Source organism: Haliaeetus albicilla, chromosome 9, assembly GCF_947461875.1.
Source record: "Haliaeetus albicilla chromosome 9, bHalAlb1.1, whole genome shotgun sequence".
Lineage (NCBI taxonomy): Eukaryota > Metazoa > Chordata > Aves > Accipitriformes > Accipitridae > Haliaeetus > Haliaeetus albicilla.
The window spans coordinates 33,892,683-33,918,555 of NC_091491.1; the positions used below are offsets into that span (position 1 = coordinate 33,892,683).

Sequence of the window (25,873 nt, forward strand, 5' to 3'; positions counted from 1 at the left end):
AGGACAGTTGTTCTGGAGCACAGTCAGTGAATGATTGATGTAAATGATGGTGACAAAAAGGTTTGTGATGGGGAAGGAAGAAAGGGAGAGGAGCAGAGAGCTTTGCTAAAACTAGTGTCTTCAGTGGCCTCTTTTCCTTCAGAATGGATGTTAGAAGCAGCTGTGCTCCTTTTCAAGTAAAGTAGATGAAACAGTATCTGAAGCAAAGCAGGTCAGACTTTGCAAAGCTTAGGCAAGAGGCTAAGCATGAAGGCAGAGACCTAGGCATTGCTGGGGGACGCGTGTGCGGGAGAAAAAGTGTACATGCAAGTTTTAGCAGAGAAGCCCAGACTTGTCACAGGAGCTGACTGAGAGGACAGTGGAAAGCCAAGAATAGCCAGAGAAACAGTAGCACTGTGAACCTCTTAAAAGCTAAGAAAGAGCACTGTTGGCTGAAGTGTTCTAAAAACAGCAAAAGTAAGAAAACTTGACATTTGGAGTGATATTTTGCTTTACTACATGATTGATGTTAGAGAAAGGAAACAGCACTCTGTGTGCCTTCTTTGTAGGTATGCATCAAAGAAGTATCTGACTCATTTACCAGTTTCTTCTAATGGAAATGTGCTGCAGATCTGAAGTACTGCCATAACCAGTCAGAACTGGTGACAGTGTAATTACCTTTCCTGATTGTGCCAACAATGTTAGAGTTCTTACCAGTGAGTAATAAAGCCCCAGCCTTTGATATGGGAATCAGACAGTCTGTAGACAAAAGTTAAGGGAGGAAGAGGTATGATACCAAAGTAGTTTGTTTGCAAAAGAAGAAAATTGGGACAGGGATTCTAAACTTTTCTGTTATTCCATCAGCGTCCCTTTTTTCTGGTATAAAAGTGTCTTCAGATGCAGTCTGTACACCAGAAGGTTGTGATCTTGTTCTCGAAAGAGATTTTCCTGAAAAACTGAGTGGGTGAGCCTACGAAGGTTATATAGGACTGGGAAAATGGAGATAATCAACACAGTGAAGAAGATAGGCTAGTTTCATGGATGGATCTCATTTTGATCTTTAACAGCCCTTCAGTCTCCATTGGCTGCAAGATTTTTAGTGACACAAGAAAGAGATATATGGCTACATAAGATGAAAAAGAAGGAAAGATTACATTATTCTCTAAATATTTTTGCTGTGAGAGTTTCCCCTTCCATCTGGCCAGGCCATAGGATCTTGTAAACATTTTTTGTTTGCAGTGTGCAATTTACTGTTGATTAAAATTGCTTACAATGTGTTGGCCTCAGCTGTTTGATTCAGGATCTAATAAACGGCTGGTGATTTGTCAGGCTGTCACTCTATGGAGAAATCAAATTCTTTTGCCTGTTGGCCATAATTTTAATAGTGGAATCATGGTGTTCGTACAGCCCCCAGCCCTGCTTTCTGGTGAGACCCTGGCTCATGCCTGAAATGCAAGTCATCATCCTCTGTACCTCTAACACATGTATATCAGCAAGGGCTTTTGTCCTTCAGAGGGGAATTCTGTATTTGTCATAAAAGTGCTGGCTCAATTTCACAAATATTCACAGCACTGGAAATTGTTACCATCACAGCGATGGACTAAGTTGCTTCAGCATCTTTGAGCCATTCCTTGAGTGACAGGCACAGGGCTTTCATTTCTGTCTGTCTCCAAGAGATCCGTATAGTCCAGGTTCCTGTTTTTCCCCTCTCAACTTGGGTCTGGAACTGTGGATCACCAGAACTTTTGCAGTATTTCTGACTTGGTTGAGTCCCTGTGGCTCTTCCATTTGGGAATTTGTAGTGGCAATATACACTATGAACAGCAGCCTTTTTTAATGCAGGCACCACTGAATCTTGGCAGTGTAAAGAAATCATCCTGTGACTGGTAAAACTAGTGAAGTTTGCTATCCCATGACTGTGTTCTGCAGCCCAAACCTTCACACCAAAACAACCCAAATTTCCCCCTTTTGTTCATTATAACTCACATCGTAGGACAGCACCCTCAACTCTGACTGAATCCTATGCAACCCACCCCACAGTATAAGCTGGGCAGGGAGGAGCCACAAAACATAATTATTCGGTCCCTATTGTATCCTTTGTGCCTTCAGGCTTTGTACACCTTGCTAATTTTCAGTGAATCTGTAAGAACTAATTTCCGTCTCCTGAACTGGATTGCAATTGACCAAAGCTTCAAAAGTTATTGAAGGTATAGTGGAAAACTGGAAAGCAGACTAACATAGCAAGAACAAATAATAAGAGAAAAATTATCTTAAAGTAGCAAATGTACATGTGCCTGCAGTTACTGATGCTGAATAACAATGTTGGTATAGGAGCATATGGTCTTAAAATAACTGAGAATGAATTTAGCTAGAAATAAGACAAAGGCTCTTAGCTATCCTTGATGTGTGTGAACAGCCTTGCTGTAGGAGTAGTGAGAGCAAACCATCTACTCTGCTTTTCAGTGGAGTTTAATTCATTTATGAATGGGATTATACAGTGTCTCTGCCTGCAGAAAAAAAAAACCAAACCTGTTAAGTGTCTGGAAATACGATGCCTTTTCTAGTCCCATGTTCCTACCTGCAATCTGTGACCCTCCAAGAGCAAAATAAAGCATCCCAGATCTTTCAGACCCCTCTAAAGATTATGTCTGGGTGTCAGTCTGCTTCCCATATGCTTTTTTTTCCTGATGATGACATCTCTTCCCTGGTTGAGGGAATCCTTTTAACGTTAGTAAAGGTCTTTACAGCTTGAACTTTACTGCCCAGATGGGCAGTAAAAAGGATCTCAGAAAAAAAATGGCTTTTGCTTTAATCCCAAAATGTTGGCAGGTGGGTGGCTCTAAAGTCATCCTCCTCACTTGTTTTCAGGCAGACTTGCTGTTAAACTAACTCAACAGAAGTATGCAAGAAACCTCTCAGCACAGTTGGTCAATCATCCAAAAATGAGGACAACAGTACAGATACTCAGACTGGCTTGTAGGTCAGCCAGCTGATTATAGGATTTTCCCATCACGGAGGTAGATAAAGCCTTTTGCAACACCAGGACTGATGCACTAATTGTGCTGTAAGATCCAATGAGCCCATGGGGGTATTTTACAGCTCCAGCTTTGTGTACACGTTGTCATGTTCTTTGGCATGTCTGGAAAGGTGAACCCAAGCAAAATCCTACGGATGCATAGGGAAAGCTGGAATCAGAGCTGAATCCATTCTGCGGGATTAGAGCAGATCCTGCAGGCAGTGCGCCCTTCTCTATTTCTTAATTTTTAGATGTGTAATAAATTTTCCCTGTTTCCAGAAGTATCTTGGGTGGGGCTTCAGGTAGGCTTTAAAGGAGGAGGTGCAAGGAGGGAATGGAGACATACAAGTCTCTGGCATGCCCTGCCTTTTCGCACTTTCTTGCCTGCCTCACTTTTCCTCTTCTCAGATCCCAGCTGGGGTCTGTAGCCGGGAGGGTTGATGAAGCTTTCCCGTAGCTCAGCAGCCAGTTGCCCTGTGGCAGCTACGCATCTGTGCAAGGCTCAGCTGTGTCCCTGGCACCCAGGGGCAGCTGCTCCCCACAGACCTGCTCTGGCCCACTGATGTCCACCAGTGCCTGTCCACGGGCACAGCTGATCTCTGTGGCCATGATGGCAGGTGAGTCCTGCCCAGCACCCAGGGCTAATTAATTCACCTTTCTTGTACAAGTGCAGCTGGAGAGGGTCCTGTGGGCCCAGCCACACCAGGATCCCAGGGATTCTGCCCATGCAGGAGGGCAACAAAGCCTCTGGCCACAACACCCCTAAAAAGTCCACTGACCCCCTCCATGTATGCAGCAGCCCCGTTTGTCAGGCAAGGCCTAATAGAGGGGGTGGGAGGAGGGTCTCTGGGGACATTGGGGGTTCCGCTTGGGGACAGCCTGCAAGGCATCTGGGTCCCAGAGGCCAAGGGGGAGCACTGGAGGCTGTGGGTGGGTTGTTCTCGACTCCCAGGCACGCTGGTGAAGAGAGCATTGCAGAGCAGCTGCTGCTGTTACAGCTCTCCTGCCAGCTCCACTCCTCCCGATGCCATTCCTACCTCCAGGATTTTTCCCTGACTCACAGCATCACCATCCAAAAGTCTCCCTGGAGGAAGGTATCTGCCTGCTGGTTTGTCTCTTTATGCTTCGCCTCATCCGCGGGAGAAGGGAGAAAAAAAGCCATAAACAATCAACTCGCCTGCTTTTTCCCTTTTTATTTCCCCCCTCCTGCTCCCTTCCTGTTGTCAAGGGGGGTAAAATCCTCTTTCGGAAGGAGCTTTTCTAGCTCCATGCATGGACGGCAGCAAATTGGAAGAGGTGAGCAGCCGGCAGAAGATGTGAGAGCTGGAAGGGCCGTGCCGTGGGAGTGGTCCTCGCTTTGTGTGCAAGCGAGGCAGTGAGTGTGCAGCCTCCCACTCTGAGTGCATCTTTTTTTGGATGCTGTGCAGTTCCCTGTGTGAAATGCTTTTTTGGTTAAAAGAGGAAGAGATGTCACATCAGGAGCTCACCCAGCGACTGACTACAGTTATCACCCATGTGGGTAAGACATCTTTATTTTTCTTCTCACTACATTTGTGTAGATTTGGGGGCCCTATTCCCCCAGGAGGTGCTGATGCTCTGCACAGGCAGGAAGCCTTTGTGTGACAATATCACACCTGTGCATGAAGTAGGAGCCATCAGCAGATTGCAAACGCATGGCTTTCGGCAATTAGACAGCCTTTTACTGATGGTTTGATTTGTTTTTCAAGCATGCAGTTCTTCGAAAAGCAGAAAAAATAAGAGCAGAGAGTGTCCTACCTGTGAACTGATCTGTGTAAAATACCCAAGCACAGTCCTTCTTGCAGGGAGCTGGTATAGAAAAGGGCATGGTGGAAGGATGCTAGAGCAACAGCAGTGCTAATGTGCTTTGCATTTGCTGGTGATACTAGAATAGCAGCCCATTCTCAGAGAGTCTTTTTTGTTGCTATTGCTGTTTCAAGGTTTCTGGAAGGTGCTAGGACAGGATCCCAAAAGCTCTGCTCCATGCCAGGCTTGGTTTTACTGTTTGCTAACCTTCAAATGCTAATGAATACAGGTAAGGCCCTATACTCTGCACTGGCATCCTTGTAAGTCTAAGCTGGCTACCCACTTGCTGGCATTGGTGACCAAACTACAAGGAACCAAATAACCTGAAACTAGGAAGACAGTAGGAGATGCTGTCATTAAAATATCAACTGAGAAAAGCTTTTAGGACCCTCTTTTCTTACGTACAATTGAGTTAAAGCAGATTGTGGCTGTGTTGCATCATGTAAAGAGAATATTTTTAATTGAATTGCATGGGAGCAAATTTTATAGCTGTCAGTGTTTGTAATGGATTGTGTGTTGTGAATGCCAAAGATGTTGCATGGGTTCCTGAAATGCCTTTGCCATTGACTTTGCTCAGTCTATATGTGAAACAGTGTGATCAAAAGGTGGCTTTTGGACAATATACAATTAAGATTTTAGACCAAAATTCTTCTTGGGTTTGATATTAGCTGTAGCAGCTGAACTAAGTTTAAGAAAGCAAATGCAGTTGGTAGCTTGCCTAAAGAAATAGCACAAAAGCAGATTTAAACTGAATAAAATACTTAAGACCAGGTCCCATCTCTCCAAGCTCTTCTCCAGGGGTCAGTCTTGGTGCTGCTGGTAACCTCAACAGGGGCTTGGTATGGGAGAGAGAGTATGATTGCCAGGAGAGCTTGGAGCATCAGCCTCTTTGACCCAGTGATGCCAACATGAGTTGCTTTGCAATCGTACAAATTCAGATTGATACAAAGTCACGTGAATTCACATTCTTATTATGAAGATTTGGGATTCAATATGAGGCATGTTTAATTCTTTTAAGAAGAGTATTTCAGTGGAGCCGAAGAGATTTGTGCATCTCCTGGTTTTCCTGTTAGACTCAATACAGGTCCCTATCATCCATATTGAGGACCCCCCTTGATGTCAGGAGGGATTTGTTAGAGGTAACATAGCATTATGTTAGCATTTAGCAATGTAAGAAATCATCCTGGACTCTAAAAAGATGTTGATAAACCTTTCCCCTGTTCCCTGACAAATAGGTTTCTGGGTCATGTGGCTGAGGCTAGACAGTCTCATTGGTTTCCTGGAGGTCAACCAGCAGGTCAGTCCTAGGGAGAGGAATGAAGTTCACAGATCTTGGGCTTTTTCCATTTCACACTGAGGCAAGAGCCTAGTTCACCAGCTTCCAACAGGGAAGGATAATCCCACCATTTTCCCAGCCATTCATGAGCAAGAAATCGGACCCTACTTGTGGAGTCTGCCTGTGTTTTTGTAGACAGTGTGCATGTTTTTATCAAATCATGTAACTAGAAAAAGCAGCTGTGCAAAAATGGAAGCAAGTAATGTTAAAAAAGATTGTTAGTGGCTGAAGGAAGAACATTTCTTCCAAGCCCACTGGTGATGTGCCATGTTTATGAATCACACCTTGTAACATGAGTTGCCTTAGCTGAATCAGCAGTAGGTTATTGAAACAGTAATTCCTGCGCAGCTGCAGGGGTCTCTTTAAAGTTCACTGGGAATATTTACAGCTCAAACAAGTGAAAGGGCTCTGATCCTTAGCAAACTGAGGGGATCCCTTGCCATGAACAAGCTTTATAGTGTTTACTATTTTTACAACATCTATCACCCTCATATTACCACTTGGACTGATAGCATTCAACCTGTCTAGAATGTAGCCAGCTCTTGGTTGGGACCACAGCAATCAGCTCACCCAATATCAGGAGGAAAGAAACTTATTCACAAAATTTGCAAAAAGCCAAACAAGAGCTTTATGAGAGCATTGAAAAGAAAGACCTTTATATTTGCAATAAAACCTTTATGCGATCATTTCAGTCTGTGTGAAGTAGATGACACACCATTTTATTTTTAATGTGTCAGTAAGAGTGTCACAAACATAGTTAATTGCCTGGAGCTGAACTTATCTGTCCTGGGCAGAAGCTTTGACCCCTCATTAGCTGACTCATGTTGTGTTAGACAGTTCTTGTGCTTGTAAAAAAAGCCTCTTATCCTGCTACAGACTTCATACATATAGCTACCTGCTTCATCCAGGTTAAAATCAAAGCATTGAAGTTACTTACCTACTCCATAGTAGCTATCTTAACTTGGTACTTTTCTAGTACCATGCACCCTGCCCTGTAGCACATCTTTACACAGCGTCAAACAACAGAGGACCAAATTAGATCTCTTAAATAGCCCTGTGCTCCCTCAGCCTCTCTGGGATTATTCCTGATTGCCCTGATGTGGGTGAGGTAATGGGGCCACCACAGGTGTCTAGGACAGGAGTAGTTTGTGAAAGCTAGCAGGCTTTCTGCTTGCTATCCAAGATTTAGCATAAAATGTTACCCAATCTTGTTACCAAAACTGCGTCAAGATTCTTTTTTTAATTTAACCTACTTTCATTAAACTTGATTGTTGGGAGGTGTTGGGGAAACACTCATCTCTTTTGAAATAAGTGTGTCCTTTGGGTAGGTGGGCAAGTGGCAGCTCTTCTGTGATGGGGAGGGAAGAAGCTTTGCTGGGTGACATGCCTGGTGCTGACAGCAGGATTGTTTGCATGTGGGAATGGTACAGCTCTTCCAGCTTGTGAAACCCACCAGAACATGCTTTTGTACACTCACTACCCACCCACACTTGGCAGTTGGTTCCCAGAAGTCTGATGCTAGCTTTGCTATGTGTGGGCAACATTCTGTGCACAGTTACGCACAGAAGCACCTCCACCCAGTGCCCCATTTCCCACAGACTTTTATTCTTAAAATGATTTTATAATAAGATGGAGCTGCCAGAACCAATGTCAGCTGTCTCAAAAGGAAACAACAGAGCTTGGCTCCTCTCTGTTACCAGTAAAGAATTCCACAGCACATTTAGAGGCTGGGTTTTCTTAGAGGCTCCCCTTAACTTCCAGTTAAGTTGTAAGAGCTCCTCACATCTTCACATGACAACTGGATCCAAATGAGCTGTCTGTCAGCGTCCCTGGTAGGGGAGGCACTGATGTGAAATTGCAGAAAGCAGTACATCGCACAAATTATAAATACAAGAAAAACATACATTAATGTCAGCTTTCATCTGGTTTTACACAACATATTCATTTTTATGAATAGAAAAAAAAGCTTAAGCAACTTGATGGAGATCAAAAGAAAAGTCAGTGGTATGACTTGATTTAGGATGGACATCTCAGGACTTACACAATCACTTAAAATTCCTATGAACCATGGTGGGTCAATTCCTACCACTCTTGGCTTAAGCGCCAGCTCTGAGGAGTGGTGTGAAATATCTCTGTGTGTGAAGAGAAGCTGTGCTACAATCTGGGACAGGAAGTGAGGGGTGATACTGCATCCACTTGACTGTTTGAGAGGAATTTAGGTCAGCAGAATGGAATAACCCGAGCTGGCACTTGTCCGAGGCCAATGGCTTAGCATCACAAGTCACAGAATCTGTTTTATGCTGCAAAGCCACAAATAATCTAATATGTCACAGCTGGATAGATGATTGCAATGTTTCTGATCTGTGTCTGTGTACAGCAAGGACACTCAAAAGAGATTTTTTAAGAAATTAGCTTCCAAGTTACCATATCAAATAGGCCTTCTGCTACTTCTATGCAAAAGCTTATATCAAGGCAATGGAAATTCCCCTGCCTGCAACAGAAAATTCTTCCCTTTGTTTTAGAGCATTCATGCATTTCAGAAACTCTTTTTGAACCACTGATTCTATGGCTCTGTCCTACTTTCAGTTTTCTGGTGATCAGCAAAGGGCGACTGGTCTTTTCCACCAACGACAGTGCACCAGGTCTCCTTACCCCAAAGTAAGATACAGGCATGGGATGTGCATCTATCACTTCATTCCCAATGAAACAGGACAATAGAAAACTGCAGAAATGTGTTTGCTAAATTTGCTTGGGATCTCATGCTAATGAGAAGTGGTAGTTTGGAGTTCCTTTCCCATTAACCTACTTCTATTAAAAAATTGACTTTCTGTGATCACGTTATCTGCATCTTTCTCTCTGTACCCCAATAAAGCTTTTGAACTGTTGGCCAATTTCTACCAAATTTGGTGAAGTGACAAAGGTCATAAAATATTAAGTTCATGCAAAATATGAGAATAGTGACTGAAGAGAAAAGAAAGATGCAATTAGTGAAGAAAACGCTAATAAGCTCATTGTATTAGACCTCAGAGAATCCACATGGGAAAGTGGAACAGGGGAAAGGAGAGGTAATAACAATTTATCTTTTTTAGTTTCGCAGCTTAAAAAACCTACTTGTTCACATTGTTGTTCCTAGATTGTGGTTATTAATTTTACCCCATTATATATGGCTTATTCTGTGCAGCTGTTTCACTTCAAACTGTTTAATAAGGAACTGTTTAAAAGTGTTTTGCTAATCCTGCAAAGTTTGTGCCTATAAAAAGTAGAAATCAAGCTTCCACAGAAATCTATGAAAAATGTGCAGATATACCTAGTGCACTCTCCAAAATGTAGAATATTACAAGTAACACATGGTATTTGTATAAAGTGCACATTCTAACCTGGTTTGTCAAGGCATGATCAGAAATAAAGACCATTAAGACATTGTTATGAGTTGGGGATCCAGAACACTAGTTTGTCTTTGTCTCAAGGCAAAGTATTTATGTGATAGTTTGGCCATGTGTTTAGGGAGACAAAGGTGACTAAAGAGCTTCCCACAACCAGTAGATACGGTAGTCTGCGCTAAGGCTGCTTCTGTTTCAGGAAAGAACAGCTTGGAGGTATTTCTCTTCTACATTCCATCTTTTACTTTAGCTGAATATGGGATGTGACTCTGACTCTACCATCCTTAACAGAATTGAAGAGAAAGTTAGAAAAATCCTGCAATATCCAGGTGTGTTACCAATAATTATTTCTCTTACAGCAGCATGCAGTAAGCAAAGCCATGCAGAGCCCCACAGAACTGAAAGGCTGCTTACAGCCCTAGCTGTTTTCTCATTTATTGATAACCTTTCCAAAACTGGCTTTTAAACCCTGAGCTTTCATTCTCAAGCCAGTAAGAGACCAGAATCTCGGGGAGAAAAGGGAATAGGAGTAGCTACCATCCACCATCTGCTTGCTGCAGGGTTTTCACACTTTCTACTTATGCAATTTGTGATGGCAACTGTTGGAGACAGGGTACTAGGCTGGATGAAACTGAGGTGTGATCCAATCTGTCAATCTGTAGGCCACTGTCTGTTTCGAAAGCCTCCACATTGCTGCTGTTAAATCTGATGCTACAGCAGTCTCTGTCTGTCCTTTATTTTCCAGCCTACCTCAGTAATGGCTTGTAGGTGTTTGTTTCTTGGAAGGAATGCATGCAGGAGTTTTTAACATGGGAGTAAATTGTTGAAGGAAAGTCAGGTGGCAGAATCTGAGTTTTGCTGTTAGTACTAGTAGTGCCCATGGTCCCTTCCACATCTATGCATGCCGGGCACTGGGTCCTGTGCATCCTTAGAGAGCTCTACTGGGCTCTGTAGTTTGTCTCTTGGTGCCTGGAAGGTAGTTGGAATGCAAACAAATTATTCTAAGATGCATGTTTCAGTTGCAAGCAAGTCTATATGTCTGATGTTTGGGTCAGCTCTTCTCATCACTTTCCTGAACCCACCTCTGTCTCAGGACCGTTATTTCAGAGTGTTAGCCCTCTATGGCAGTTTTAATACAGCAGAAAGCAGGAATTTCTGACTTCCAGAGCAGGCATTTACAAACACTATGTGGTGGTTTTCTGTTGGGTTTATTTTTTTTGCTTTGTTCGGGTTTTGTCGGGTTTTGTGTTTTGTTTGTTTTTTGGGGGGGGGGACAGGTTGGTTATTACATAATAATTAAAAAAAAGAAGAATGGGGTAGCTTAGGTCACAAACAAGTGAAAAGCAACTTCTTGCAGCATCATTCAATGAGCTATTCAGACTGTGGCACTTCCCTCTCTCATCTTAAACACTCCAGAGCAAGCCCAGGGGTACCTGGAAGGAGGAGGTGAGGGGACTTTCCAGGGAAAAGCAAGTATAGGAGGTTTCCTCCTGTGTGAGGTCTTTGGATCAGGCACAATGAAAGCTGCTGGTGCTAACAGAAGTCATTGCTTGCTAACAGTTCTGACCATTCTACACTGCTAAGTCCCAAGATTAAGAAGAAAATGGGGCCAAAAGGAGGTGGAGAGGATCTCCTGTCTGTTTCCATCTCTGTGGCAGAGGAAGCTCAGATGGTCTCACTGGAAATTAAACTGAGCTGACATCTATCACAATTCCTGGCAGCTCATTAAATACAAGGGCCTTTTCCCACCTCTTGCCTCATCTTTTATTTAATTCATTTTCTCGCCTTCCATATGTGCCTGAATCCCAGAGATCCCCTGAGAGGACATCTCCCTGGGGAAAACAGGTTCAGCACTTGGGAAGATACTTGCAGCACCAGACCATCTCAGTGAGTAGAGAATAAGCTAAGCAATTTCATTGCTGTTACTCCTTTCCCCCTTCTTCCGCACCATGTTTGAGGCCTCTCTTAGCCCCTGAGGAATGACTCAGCATTCAATCTAGGATGAACTTTTCTGGGTGAGGCTTGGATGACTGCTAAAATAATTTTGACAGCACAGTGTCTGGTACATGATACTAGCTCTGTTTGTATATTTTCTCCTGGTTTTCAGTGCTGGACTTGTGTTCAAGCATTTGGGAAAAGATAAACCATAAATGTTTTGTGTTAATGCTGATGTGTTTTAGCCCACTGACTGAGCCTCTTGTACCTCACTTTAGAGTTCAGCACAGTAACATGTGGATTTCCCCAGGTGGTCAGTGGGTCAGTGACTGGGAGAAATCTGAGTTCTGTACAAAGCTGCCTGCTCCTGCTCACATAAGAAAATGCTGGAGAATGATGTGAAAGGGATACCATGGCACATGGATCATTATTAGTTAGTCAGCTTTGGTGACTCACACTAACCAGTGCAGCAGGCACAGCCCAGAATTGAAAGCGAGGAACAGGAGGGAGACTGGGTGAACAAACAGCCAACTTTTACAGGCATAGATGGAAAAACATCACTTATAAATACCTTGAGTGATCTGTAAATCGTGGCATGGAGGGAAGTACTGCTCTGAGAGCAGAAACAGTATAAATAAAAGCTTGTGAGTTTAGTGGAGGAAAGGACAGCAGTGTCCACTTTGGCATAGGGACAGATGTTTAGGGGACAATTGGGTTGAGATCACAGTATCTTCAAGCTCCACTGTCATGTAAGTACAGCACAGATAACGTCTGTGAGTCCAAAGACATAACTGCCTCTGAGGAATGACTGAGCTCATGTACTAGAAGAGAGCCATGTCCAGCATGTGAACTCAGGCTGGTATAAGTCTGAAGCAATAGCATTTATTCAAGGGTAAAATACATTTGTATGCACCCCCTTCTTGTCATTTGCAGTGCAGCATTACAGAAGGCTGATGCCTTTTCAGCAGAGGCCTGCAAATAATTCAGGATTAATGAATAGTCCTTTATCCTGTTTTCTATTAGAATATTCCTTGCAGTGTAGTAGGGAAGCACTGAACTGAGACAGACAATCCCAAACTGTAGTGGACCCTAGCATTTAGTTTACAAAGCTGCTGTGTTCTGTCTTCATCTTTTCCAGGCATTGAAGGGACCTGACAGTACAGAACAATATCCCAGACAATATGGCCAAAGGAAGGACAGGCTACTGGGATCAAATATCCATGCTGTCATGAAATGATTGTCTATTTTGTTTACCAGAACAACATGCACACAATAGCTCAAAAACAGCTTTGCACCTGCTGTGCGTTGTATTTGGAGTATTCTTGAAAATGCATTGTTCCGAAATCACTGCTGTCATGAAATTTGAGTCCTGAATCCTTTAGGCAGTCAAGAGCTAAACAAGCACAGTCAAAGCACTGATTCTCCATGCCTTCATAGAGATGCACTGCCACTTATTTCAATATCATACCCTGCCTGCCTCAAAGTTGGATTGTGCCCATGGTTTGGCTCTGGTATAAGGTACTGCTCTCTAGTGCCTTCCTGATTTGAGGACACAGGGGCTTGTTTGGCACCTCAAGGCAGCCAGCCCAGCCCTCCCTTGCACTGGCAGAGCTTCCTTGATTCCAGAGCTACATGAATGCAACAGAGAGGAAGTTCCATGAGGACTCCATTGCAGTAAGTGTGGGAGTATTACAGTGAATGCAAGGCTGACTCTTTGGAAGCTTAAACAGAGATACAAAGGTCCTTTTTGGGATGCTAGTCCAGCTTTTGATTTTAAAAGTCACTGATTCCTTACCTGGATTACTCAAACATGGGAGTAAATGTTAAATTGCTACAGAAGCCAAAATCCTTTGAAACGTTGCAAAAAGGTGATGGTGAATGATCTCTCATCAATATTACAACAGAGTGGCTCTGATCCAGAAAGGTGCAAAGAGCTCTTTATTTCTCTGTGAAAAAATGGGGAACTGCTGGCACTCAGCACTCTGTAGGACCAGATGTGTTTGTGTGAGTGTACTCAGCTGTAGCTGACCCAGCTATAGCCCCTGCTGCAAACAGGTTTAAGAGGCAGCACAGTGCAGGCACTGCCGTGGGAGATGAGACTTATGACCTACTGTCAGAATTGCCTTGAGTTCATTTGGGGATCTTGGGTCAGTTTCTGTAAGAGCTCAAGGAAAGCCAAGCTGAGAGGATCTCTAGTCAGATGCCCCACATCTGTGAGTACAGGCTATAATCTCCGTGCTTCCAGTTACCTCCATCTGTGTCTCAAAGTTCTTGGATGGAAACCAGCAGCTCTTATCCTGAGACTGTTTATGCACCCACCCTTATCACCTAATATGTGAGCACCCCAATGGTACTACAGTAGGGCTTTCATAGTATCAATCCATATATTAACACCACATGTTACAGACTTCATATGAAAAAGGCTGGATCTGCCACTTCCGCAGTGCAGGCTGTTGCCTAGGGCAACGAGATATGAGGGGCTGCAAACCATTTAGCTATTGCTTTCTCTGCATGACTGTGAGCTGTATGATTTCCAGTTTCCCTTGGGCAATGAATTCTCTACAGCTGGCCCTGGATACAAGAGCAGTTATCTGCAGTTCCAAGACATAAATACAAGCCAAACAATGCTAATGTACAGCATTTTGGTCTGCCTGGCAACAGCTGCTGATGGGATCTGCCTCTCCTCATTCAATACGTGCCTCTGTCTCCAGAGAAGTTACTCCCAGTTAACACTGGAGAACCACTTCAAGATACTGGAACGTGGAGAGGTGAAGAAAATCTAAACCCAGAGATTATATCCTTCAGTATTCCAGAAGAGTGATTGTTGCCTTTAAATTCTGAGACCTTTAAGGTTGCAGCCATATTTTAATTATACATAGGTAGAGGATTAGCCCACAGTTACTACATCTCCAATTATTAATATTGCAACATCTATAGTTTAGTTAGGACTTTCCAAGGATGTGCAAGTGCTGACAGGTACTGGGGGAAACAACTGCAGCAAACACATACAGCTCTAGGAACAATGATAAGTAGAAATGAGATGATTTGGATGTGTGAAGTTTGGATATGCTGTCTGTTAATTATATATGTTACAACCTTAACACTTCAAATGCTTTTTTTTCTGGTATGGAGTTCATATTCTAATAGAATTGCTGTGGCTAGAATTACTATCAGGACAGTTTGCCTCTTATTATCAATCAATAATCCTTCACATAACAAAGAATGACTATAAATATTTCCCCCTTTTGAGTCTGAAGTTCACTGTTACCCATTACACTTTGGTTCAGAGGTCTCTGTAGCCAAGGCTTAATTTCTGAAGTGATCAATATTGGTGTTTGCAGCATAAAAGCCAAAGCTGATGACATACATAGGAGCCATACTATTGATCTTGCAATATTCAGAGAAAAGGTTATTTCAGACAGAAATAGCTACAGCCTTAGTATGACCCTGAGCTGTAATCAGGTACCTAACTAATCAGAAAGCTCCCAGCAATTACATGCCAGTAGCTGGTGCAGGAAGGTTGCTGGGAAAATCTGATTAATCCTTGTTATGGTGATCAGCTTACTTTGTGTAAACAAAATTCCTAATTTCTTTAAAGAGATTCAAAGCTATTCTCACCATTTCATCTGTCTTAGATATTTGCACTGTTATCAATGTCGAGCATGTTTTCCCTTTCCACACTGCAGAAGCCAGGAAGGGCTTCACAGCAGTCTTTGAAGTCACAGTTCAGTCTGAGGTAAACTTTTCATCCCTTTTTTTGTAGCTCATAAAAATCCTACTTTCTGGCTTTGTTTTCAATTCAGGGAGAATGCAGTTTCAGCGATGTGCAATTGTCATTTTGGATCATGCTGAATTACACTCTGACTATACAGCAAAGCCTGTGCATAGTTATATCTTGAATGAGAAAAGAGAGCTAGCAGTCAAGTGCACTTCAAGGAGCAGTATTGGTTGGACAGAAGCAAAGAGAAGTTTGTCAGTGATATTCTGTGCCCATTCTGCCCCAGTATCTGCAATAGCAGCTCTGTACAGGCCACATTCTGCCTGTCCCACTCTCCCCTTCTGGGGAGCTGGGGTGCCACCACCATGCAAGGTTTCCTCAGTCCAGCCGTGGGAAGGAGAGATGAAACACGAGCAGTCATCCCCTGCATCCTCCTCTGTCCAGCAGGATACCAGAGCAGCGCTGCTGCCTGGGGAAGGGGGTGCGTGTCTGTCGGTCTCAGGAAAGCCGCTGTGCTGGAGCAGCCTTGTCCACCGCAGGGCAGAGGGCAGCAGAGAGCACCTTTTGTATTTGTCAGTGCTATTTTGCACTGCCATTTCTACTGTGAAAGTCCCTCAAGGGTAGGGTCAAATCATTTTATCTTCCTTTCTGAGATCAGCTGAAAGGCAGGGTGTTACAGAGTTGGGCAGAGGAGCCTCACTCTCTCAAGCCCCTTCTCCAAGGGATTTTATGGCACTGCAGGGTTTGGTACACAGGAGTTACCTTCTGTTGATACAGAGCCCTGTCCAGTGAGAGTCAGATGGTCCCCATTGCTGCCTCTTTTGCTGAGAAGCCGCTAGAGAGTGTAACCGTTTCTCTGCACAAACCGTACAGGAGCAACGCCATCTCCCTGTTCATGCTACAATAACATCAAAGTGCAAAATACCCAGAAAGCATGAATTCAAAGAAAGGCGTGGTCTCCAGAGGTAAATAGCCCATGAGGTGGGTGCTGAACCTTTGAAAATTGGGGTAGGCAAGTTCTCCATTTAAGCTTTTCTTCCAAATTGGGGTATGCTCTAGAAGGACATCACTTGACTACATGCGTGTAATTCTTGATCTCTTTAAGAACCATAGTCTAAGTTTTACATAAAAGCCATTTTCATATTTAGGTGTAAGCACAACCCTTCATAAGAGTGAGCCTACTCTTATGGCAGCTTCTCTTTCAGCAAACATGAGAATCTGTTGTGATTTTGATAACTTAATTGAACATTACAAAAGCTATTAAAAGTCTTAAACATCTGCCAGGAAATACAAAGACTAGGAATATACCTTACAGGAAAATAAGGCTGGCATTAGTGTGACCATCCCCACCCCCCAGAGACCAGTTCCACAATACCTGAGCAGAGATCATGACAGGTTCAAATGACATATCAGGTCTAAGTTAGTCTAGCATGTCTAAGCTGCAGGTCAGGAACAGCAGAGAAAACAGCTGAAAACAGCATTACCCAGACAATAAGGGAAAGAGGGACTGGGGGTCCTCTTAAGTGGAGTAGCTGGAGCATTGGGTGGAGGGTGTGTTGGTGGGAGCCTCAGATGAGAATGCTCTGGCAGTTGAGGCTCATTAGTGCACTCAGGACCCTGGCTACATGCTGCTGCTAAATGTAAAATATTTTCTCAGTACAGCCCACATGCTCTAAAATACCTGCCATGTCCACTACCAGTGCTGATATTTAGGATCAGTCATTGAGCCTGATTTTAAAACTCCTTGTTAGTGTTTTGTTTTTATTTCAACCAATTAGCTCATTCTTAGCAGTTTCAGTTCAGCAGCCTTCACTACCAGACTTGCTGCCTCTGAAAGTGTACGTAGTAGTAATTAGCCTGACACAAACAACAACTGCAAAACCTTAATGAGGAAGATGCTGTTTTAAAATATGGTGTTGAAAAAGACGGGGATATCTACAGATGATATAAAATAAAGTTGAGAAACATGTTCAAGGCTGCAACCAAGAAAGGGACATTTCTGGGTATGTTCCTATTTATCTTCCAGCTTTACTGCAGTAATTGCAATTGATCTTAGACAAATTCTGTGAATACCTTGAGATTCAGTTCCCAGCTGAAGATTTTTTTCCTTATGCTTCATTATTTGTATTGAGGTTTTAAAATTCATTGGTGGGTTCTTATAATGCTTCTGACATAATTAAAATATTGCTTTATTTTTTGTACAGTTGATTGCTATTCTTGAGGCAAGTATATTTAAAGAAAGAGGCAGACAGGAAAATACTGTGTAGAATTATGTGAATTTATGCTACAAATGAGCAGCAAAAAAAGGGTTAAAGAGGGGGTGAAACTTATTCCCCCACCTGAAAGCAGGTTCCAATTAGAAGCAGGTGTTATCACTAATAGTGGCATGGAGAATGGCTACAGGGCTTGCTCCAAAGGAGTTGTGAAAGAGATACTAGCTGGAAGAAACAAAACAAGAAGGTAGAATTTTAGGTGTAGAAGGAAATATAAAAGAGAGGCTGGAAGGCTGTATGGTGTGGGGAAGGTAAGGTTGGAAAGCTGCATGGGTGACTCAAGGGCTGTGTGGCAGGCTGATCTGAGGACTGATGCTTGTATGCTGTGTGGGAAGCTGCAAGAGTGTATGGGAGGACTGAAAGCTGTTAGGAAGGATGAGTAGGATGCTGGAAGACTACATGGGAGACCTGGAGGCCAAGTAGGTGGCTGGAAATTCATGTGTTGCATGGACAGGCTGGAAGCCCGATCTGAGTCCAGTGTTACCAGCTCATGTGGCTCAGAGACTTAAGAAAGAAAGAAATACAATTACTTATAAGAGATCCTGTGGATATTCCAGATCCCAGGGAGGCAAGCAACAATTATGGTTTATTTACCAGCACATGAAACAATTAGATTCTCTTTCAGTCGGGGTGACTGTAGATAGTAACTTTGTGGAGTCAGAGCCTTCAGAGCTACAGGAGGTGGAAGAAAAGGTAGAGACTCTTCAGATGTTATAGCATCTTAAGAAGCAGCAGCATCTGAGAAGGAAGAGAAAAGGAAGAGAAGAGACTGTTTACTCTGAATGTTATATCACTTAAGAATTAATTTGAGTGATAGGCTATATGGAGGCAGGTTCTAATATGTTCTCCTGGGTGCTACAGCTGGCTTTCAATGCTGTCTAGAAGTGCTGGCTGGGTGAGCAGGGTGGTGCTTGAAGTCTGCCTATGGTATTGCTCTTTGCCAGGGTATGGGGTCCTCACAATAAGAGACATCTCTGCCACCTGTCTGCACTGGTGCAGCAGCAGATGTACTGGGAGCTGGAATACCTCTTAAATCAATGCAGACTCCAGAAGATGTGCCACCTACTCAAACAGACTTCTTTTAGTGGTGCAAATGTACTGGTAATACATAGTTCAACTTTCTTTGTTGCCCATATGCAGCATGCCTCTCTCAGTATCTTTGGAGCCATGCTCTAAGTACAGCTGACTGAAAAGGGTGCTCAGCTACTGAGACAGTGCTGGCAGATTATTTCTAGTTTGCAGGTCCAGGAGAGATCATGCTGATCTATGTCACTGTTGCTATAGATCTTTGAAACAAGGACTGAACACCTCTAACTCCAGGTGGTACCAATGCAAGCATGGGTCTCTGGTACCTCAGAGAATCAAAAGTCCAGTGTAGACAGACCTATATTTGGGAGCAATTAGGAAGATGGCATGCCACTTGATCTATATGACGCTGTCCACTTTGAGGTCATGTCAACAAGTCTCTTGCGTTAAGTGTGACGTGGTTTCATTCTTGACAACAGAATAGTCCTAACTGTGAACTTACTGCTTTTAGCTGCTTTCAAACAATTTTGCTGTTGCTTCTTTAAGCGGAACATCTTTGCATTTAAAGATTCCCCTCAGTATAAACCAATCTGAAGGGCTCTTGAGCCAGTGGGAGATGTATGGATATCTGCTTCTAGCACATTCCTCCCCAGATTTTGGCTTTTGTAGGTAAAAACTTTAGGCGAAATTATTCCTGCTCCCCCCACCCCCTGCAAGCCTTCAAATGGTTCTCAGATGCATACTCAAATAAAACAAAACAAAAATATTATTCTTAAACTGTATCCTTTTATTGGCAATTAAATGGGAAATTGTCTATTTTATGGGAGTAACAATGTCTCTGTGGTGCCAAAGTGCTCAGCTGAGAATTACTGGAGAAGTACAAAACATTATTTAATGCTATATTCCATGAAGTGGACTTATGCCTATTAGGACTAAGGTCCATAAACAGATGTGGGATTTAGATAAATTTTATTGAGTTAATCTGTGCTGGTCAGCAGAAAGCATTTGTAGTGGGGTTTCCTGGCAGACTGAAGAGCAATTTCTTATCTCATCAGAACACTGCACCACTCACCTTTAGGCAATTTAAGTCCAAAGTACTGTTGAGGTCAAAGCACTGTCCTTATTTTATGTTGGCTGAAGGTCTAGCCTTGTGCAGACAGTGTTTAGCACATCCCAACGTGTGAACGCTGCATGTCATGATAGTGGGACACTTGTATTGACAGGGAAGGTCTTTGAGCATTAGTGTAATGTTGCAGAGAAACCCTTGTGCTGCCTCTTGTAGGACAAGTTATCTCAGATGCAGCTGTATACTGTTTCTGCACCTGAAGCTGACTTACAAACATCTTGCTTTACTGTGTGGACATACTTGCCTATTAGTATATGTGGTCCCTGGATAGTTTTAGGCTTGCTATGAAATGAAATGAGGCTTTTATGCTCATGCTTTGTCTGTCTGTCCCAGCTGGCCCTTTTCCATATAATTTTAGCAGCTCTTGCCTAGTTTTGACAAAGGATTTAAAGTTGTTTTCCTGTAAATCTTGTGAAAAAAGTTGTGAGAGAGCTGATCATTAATTTAACCTACTATTAGACATTACAGAATCAAGATAGAGTAGGGTGATGCAAATCATTAATTGTGCTGGTTGGGGAGGAGAAGAAGAAGGCTGGGAGTGTGGTTGTGTGTGGTGAGACTTCTTTGCCTTGCTGTGCCCTGGTGCATGATGCAGTGCTCTAGGTGGGGAGAAGTGAATGAAGTGTAGACATGATATACACTGATGCACAAGCTAGCAGGTTATCCATCCCTTTATTTTTCTGCTACACACCAGGCTTTGGTGTAACTTGGAAAATCACCCTGTAGATTGTGTCTTTCTAGAACCTTAAATCCGTTACAGCTGATGGCTTAGAGACAAAGCTGGGGAGAATAAACTGGGAACAGCTCAGGGTTTCATGCTGTGGGTGGATGTGAGGAAGGAACAGCACTGCAGCATCAAGCATTGAGCAGGACAAATTCCTACTGCCCCAGCATAGGTATGTGCAAGTGTCCAGCTGCCCTGTGTGATTGCACAGATGAGAGTGCTGCAACCTCTCATTTGCAGGTGCCCAGCACTGAGAAACTACCATGTGGGCAGGTCTTTCAGGACAGACCTTTGGTTTCTGATAGCAGCCCTGTCCTGGGGAAAAATAAGAATGTGGACATCACAGTTGCCAGGCCAGAGGGAGTAACTCTTCTTTGACTGATTTTATCCTCAGTTCCCTAGAAGAATGCAAGCCTTGTCCTAGGGAATGTGAAAGGAGTATGTTTGATGTGTATCTGCCAGCTGATACAGCCCAATCAGTCATAGCCTTGGTGTTTAGGAAAGTCTAGATAGGGGCTGCTTTTTCCTTGTGGACTGCTCAGAGTAACTGAGTGAACCTCAGTGCACAGACATGCAAACAGGAAAAAATCAACAATCCCTAAAGCCCAATATCCCACCCTACATAGTAACTGATGTTGAGTGTTTGAGAGATGGCAATAAAACTTTGGAAATATCATTACTGTACTCTGTAATGTGAGGAGCTGTTTCTTCCTGTTTGGCTAACATTTGGCATGTGTCCGAAAGCCTTGAGTATCAACAGCCCTTGTGATTCTTACAGATCCTATTTTTATCCCTGTGTCTTTCTGGTTGTCCTTTATCTGCTTTAAGTTATGAATTGCCACAACAAAAAAATGCTACTTCTGTCAGGGAACATGCACAGCTGCTCCTCGGGAAAGAAGCTGTCCTGGTGGTCTTGGCTGCATGGATCCAGCAGCTGTTCTGCACTCTGAGTGCTCCAGTGGTGCATTGCAGGAAGAAGAACGTGAAGGGGGAGAGAAAGAGAAAGAGCGCAGTGCTCTGGACACTATCAAGAATCAGGGTTACCATCACAGTGGAGGTGACTCAGTGTGTCAGTAGCAGAGTACAGAGAGGAGAAAAACACGTTCCCTTCTTACTGTCCAGAGACATTCTTTTCCAGCAGTCGTGCTGCTGCTGGAGGGCAATAGCACAAAGGCTGTGCCTGTGTATCCACCTCTCACAGTGCATGCTGCATGGGTAGTAAGGTGATCATGGTGTTCAGGAGTGTGGGAGAATGGTGGCCTGATATGCCCAGTTTTATGGATCAACCTTTTCTGGGTTACCCAGTATTCTCTCTCACCTGTTTCTTTTGCATTTACTTGTCTTTCATTTTATTTCCCTGACTCTTTAAGCCAAGAGCTATGTTTTGGGTATGCATTGCACAGAAAGGCTCTTAACCTCACTTAGGTCCTTAGGCATTTTCATGATGAATAACTTTGCATCCAAGCCTAAACCCTGGATCTAGCTGGTCTTTACCCTTGTGCCAGTTACAGATGGGTAACTTTGGGAATCTGTTTATCTTGACACGCAGATGCCTAGCAGAACAGAAATGCCTTCTGTTCTTGCCGATGTGCACTTAGCTGCAGAGGTCAAGAAAATGAGATAAAATAAAACCTGCAGGTGCAGCAGCAGGTCCTGCCCACTACTTGGCCCATGAAGATTCCACTCATCTGATCTCCTGGGCAGCTTCTCTAATCCAGCAGTGATGGCACTGGCTTCTTTTTTTTGTTTGTTTGTGTTTGGTTTTTTTGTTTGTGTGGTTGGGTTTTTTTGTTTGGTTGGTTTTTGGTTTGGTTTTTTTGTTGTTGTTGGTTTTTTTGTTTGTTTGTTTTTTATAACGGTGGTAATGGTCCTTGATTAGCCCTGGATACAGCTTTGAGATGGCAACAAAAGTTCTTTGGCTAGGTTGTCTTCTGATCTTTGCTACACTCACTCCTGCTTTTGGCAGCTTGCATGGGAGTAAATGTGCACCAACAGTGGCAGAGTTCTTGTTTCCCACTGCTGAAGGTGACCAACAATGTTTTGCTTGTCAGTTAGGAAATCACTTTAAGCAGATCAGTGTAATGAGATTCTGAAGCCATATGGCACTAGAATTAGTGCCTTCTAGTGCAGTAACTGCATGCTGTAATTGCAACAGTGCTGTATGCTAAAACTAATTTCAAGAGCAGAGATACTTTTTCCTCTGCTCATTCCTTTTAACTCCTTGGGGCTTAAAACAATGCCTGGGATGTAGCCCTTTATTAAAAAAAGGAGGGGGAGGGAATCCCGGTCTGCTTCTTATTAGTTGGAAGAAAATAAATGGAAGTTAATAGAAAAGACCAGTTTCAGTTTCCTAGCTGAACAGTGGAATGGATGTTACCTGTAACAGCACAAACTGCAGTCTGAAAATAAACCTTCATGTCAAGCTGCTGAAATGCCTTGTGGCTTATCAGATTCATGATCCGGATGGTGGGGAAGGCAGAAAAAAGGTCACAGAGGTATATGCAAAAGGAATGGTGTGTTTCAGGATAGCTATCAAAGAACAGTTCAAACTTCAGATAAAACATCACATAAAACATAGGAAAATGTGAAGCTGGGGGTTCAGGAAAGTAATACAGATTTTTTTTTTTTCTTTCCTTTGCTTCTATGTCTATCAATCTTATAGCAGCATTGGATTTAGATTACTTATTTCTCAGTCTTGTAGAATACTATACATCCATAAATAGGTGGGGGAGCTGCTGATCTTCATGAATAAATAAGGTATCTCTTGCTGATCTCACTGTTTTGGGCTGTTTTTTTTTTTTAAATCATTGGTGGATAGGAAAGGCAATTTTTGAGGCTTATCTACTAAACTTTCTTGATAGGTCTTACAAGGATCTTTTGGAAAAGGGATGTCTGTTTCCCCTCAATTGTTTTAATGACTGTATCGGGTAAGTTGCAAACAGGGAGTGTTATACAGTATTTTTTTTATCTGCCTCATTTACACCTGCAGCAGAAGCAGACTTCTCCCCTTCCTCTGGCACATAAATGCTGTTCCCAAATTCAGTTCCTGACTCTTCACAAGAAATTATGTCCATTGTGTCCAGCACTGAGATCCAATGTGTTTGTTGCATGTTTCATGCTTAACAGTGATACCAACCTTGGAGCACTGCTTTTTGGGGCAGAAGCACATTATTTTAGGAGAAGAGATACGTGGCTTAAACTGATTTAACTGAGTTGACTTTAAATTTGTGGTAATCCTCTGGCCATACAGTAATGACAGCAAGCTCCTTCCAGCAAGCTCCAATTCCAAGGTGAGCTGATATTTCTAACAAAACTAGGAACTAGTGCAGTTCCTCAGGCTGTTTTGGTTAATGGCATCTGAGGATATCTGGGTGGATTGTTGGGTTTTGTGGGGTTTGTTTGTTTGTTTGTTTGGGTTTTTTTTGGTTGTTAGGTGTTTTGTTGTTGTTGTTGGTTGCTTGCTTGTTTTTAAATTTCTGATGACACTTTCTTACATTTATTTACTGGTTTATTCATTGACAGACCAACTAAGATGATGTTGCTAGGCAATGCTGGTGATTCATGAGCAGAAAATGTCCTCTTCCTTAGCTTTTCCAAACATTTTGCTATGCTTGTCTGGAGCAGCAGGAAAGTAACTCCCTTCCATTCTGTGTTATCTATGGAGAAGACCCAAGAAAGTGTGCTTGCCATTTTCTCCACCTGATCCCTACACTATACTGTTCTGCATGCAAAGAACGGTAACTTGCTTTCAGTCAGACTGATACATTTTAGCTAACAGAGGAAAATTGTGAAGAATCAATTATCCACACTGAGTGCATGTTTGGTAACATGTTACATAAAAGCATTCCTGCAAGCCAGCCCTTGCAGCAGCTCCTGTGCAGATACGTCCAGTGCAGTACAGAAGAGGTAACTTGTGTGGTAGGAAACAGTCCAGGTCTCTTAGTGCTCCTGTGTCAGAGGTTTCTGATACATGTCAGGAGAAGCAAGCTCAGCTGCTTGTGAAATGTGAATGAAATGAAATTTACAGGAGAATAAACAGATCCTTCTGTTCATCCACCCTAGCCCTTGCAGTGCAACACTCAGTCTTGGAGGTAAGCCTTATGTGCCCTGTTGCTAAATGTGTAGCAGCTACAGTCAGCTTATTTTATGTCTAGAGCTGGGTGATCCAGTGGTACCCCAGACAGCAGAGATGTGTATTTAGCATTGTAATGGATCAGTGTTTCCAAGGGAAAGACTGAGACTTAGATGATTTTAGATAGTTTTCCTGGTGTGTGCTGTGGCTACCTGTGCTTCAGAAGCTCAGACCTAGGGCAGATTTCTTCTTGCATCCCACTTCCAGCATCAAGTTTCCCCCTTGGAACAGGGTGTCTCACAGATCCTCCTGTTGCTAAGCCACATGGATACTGGTGGGAACAGCGTATGCAAGGGAGGATGGCAGACAGAAGCGTATTGTCACAAATGCTGGATTCTCCCCCATTGTGTATGTATATATGTGCGAGGTTGAAGTGCAATTATTCTGCATATGTCAGACATACACATGAACATATTGTCAGAAAAGCTTATTTTCCAAGGTATATCATGTTTGCCTGTGTATGGAAGGACACCTTAAGCCCCCGTAACAAAAGAAAAGAGGATGGAAAAAAGGCTTTAAGATAAAACTGCTGGGTTACGTTTCTAGTTATCTTATCTCGTGATGACAGTTTACTACAAATTAATTCTGCCTTCTGTGCCACTGCTCTCCCTATCTGCAAAATATTGCAGTGCCCTGGGGATTTCTCTATAGAAGCTCTAATAAATATTTTACAAATGCTAATGAATCAGGTCACCCAACAGCTCAGTATGTCATTGTTCTCACTTTGTAGGCAGGGTTTTGGCAAAGAGCAGGAGGGTGACCAGCTTCATGCCATGCAGCAAATCTGGGGAGGAAGGGAGCACAAGTATTTTACTTTAAGAGTGGAGATCCCATTTATGGCTTCCTTTCATCAGAAGGAGAGGTCCTGAGACTCACTGCTTCCCAAGTCTTGTAGCTGTTTTACTGCATGGTCAGTTTGTGTGTGCTGGGTTAGGGAGCTGAAACAGCTTACTGTGTGGCTGGGGAGCCATAGGGCTGGCAGAGGAGAAGCTGCAGAAGTTTGTGGAATGGAGAGGAAGTAGGGCTGAGCTGACTTCTGTATGCTTCACTTACAGGCATTCATGCCTGTCCATCTAGTTATTCATCATTTTAGTAATGGCATCATGCAATGCTTTTTTCTCCTGGGCATCTTTGTCCCCTCTAGTTCATTCTCTGATTTGTGTTAATTAGGCTTCTCCTTTCCCACTCCAAGTCTAGGGATCATCTGTGATCTGAGAGGGCCATGAGCTGAACAGTACTGGATGCAGCTATGTAAAGTGCCAACAGGTGGTAGTGCTTGAGGCAGAGGAAGGCAAAGACTCTCCTGGCCTGTGTATGAAATCCTTGCAGGAAGCTTGTTCTGTGTTCAGGTCCCTGCAGTTGAGCTCTGGGTTGCAGCTCAGCCCTGATTCATTAGGTTCTCAT

The 25,873-nt window shown here is 43.2% G+C and overlaps 1 protein-coding gene across 1 annotated transcript in view; it reads left to right on the top strand.

The window, feature by feature from the left end:
- The first annotated feature begins 4,034 nt into the window (after positions 1-4,034).
- Positions 4,035-25,873, top strand: part of MCF2L2 (MCF.2 cell line derived transforming sequence-like 2) — a 187,689-nt gene continuing 165,850 nt past the window's right edge. Inside the window, exon 1 of the mRNA XM_069792609.1 lies at positions 4,035-4,514. Coding sequence (XP_069648710.1) covers positions 4,412-4,514 — 103 coding nt within the window. The 5' untranslated portion in view covers positions 4,035-4,411. The remainder of the gene's footprint in view (positions 4,515-25,873) is intronic.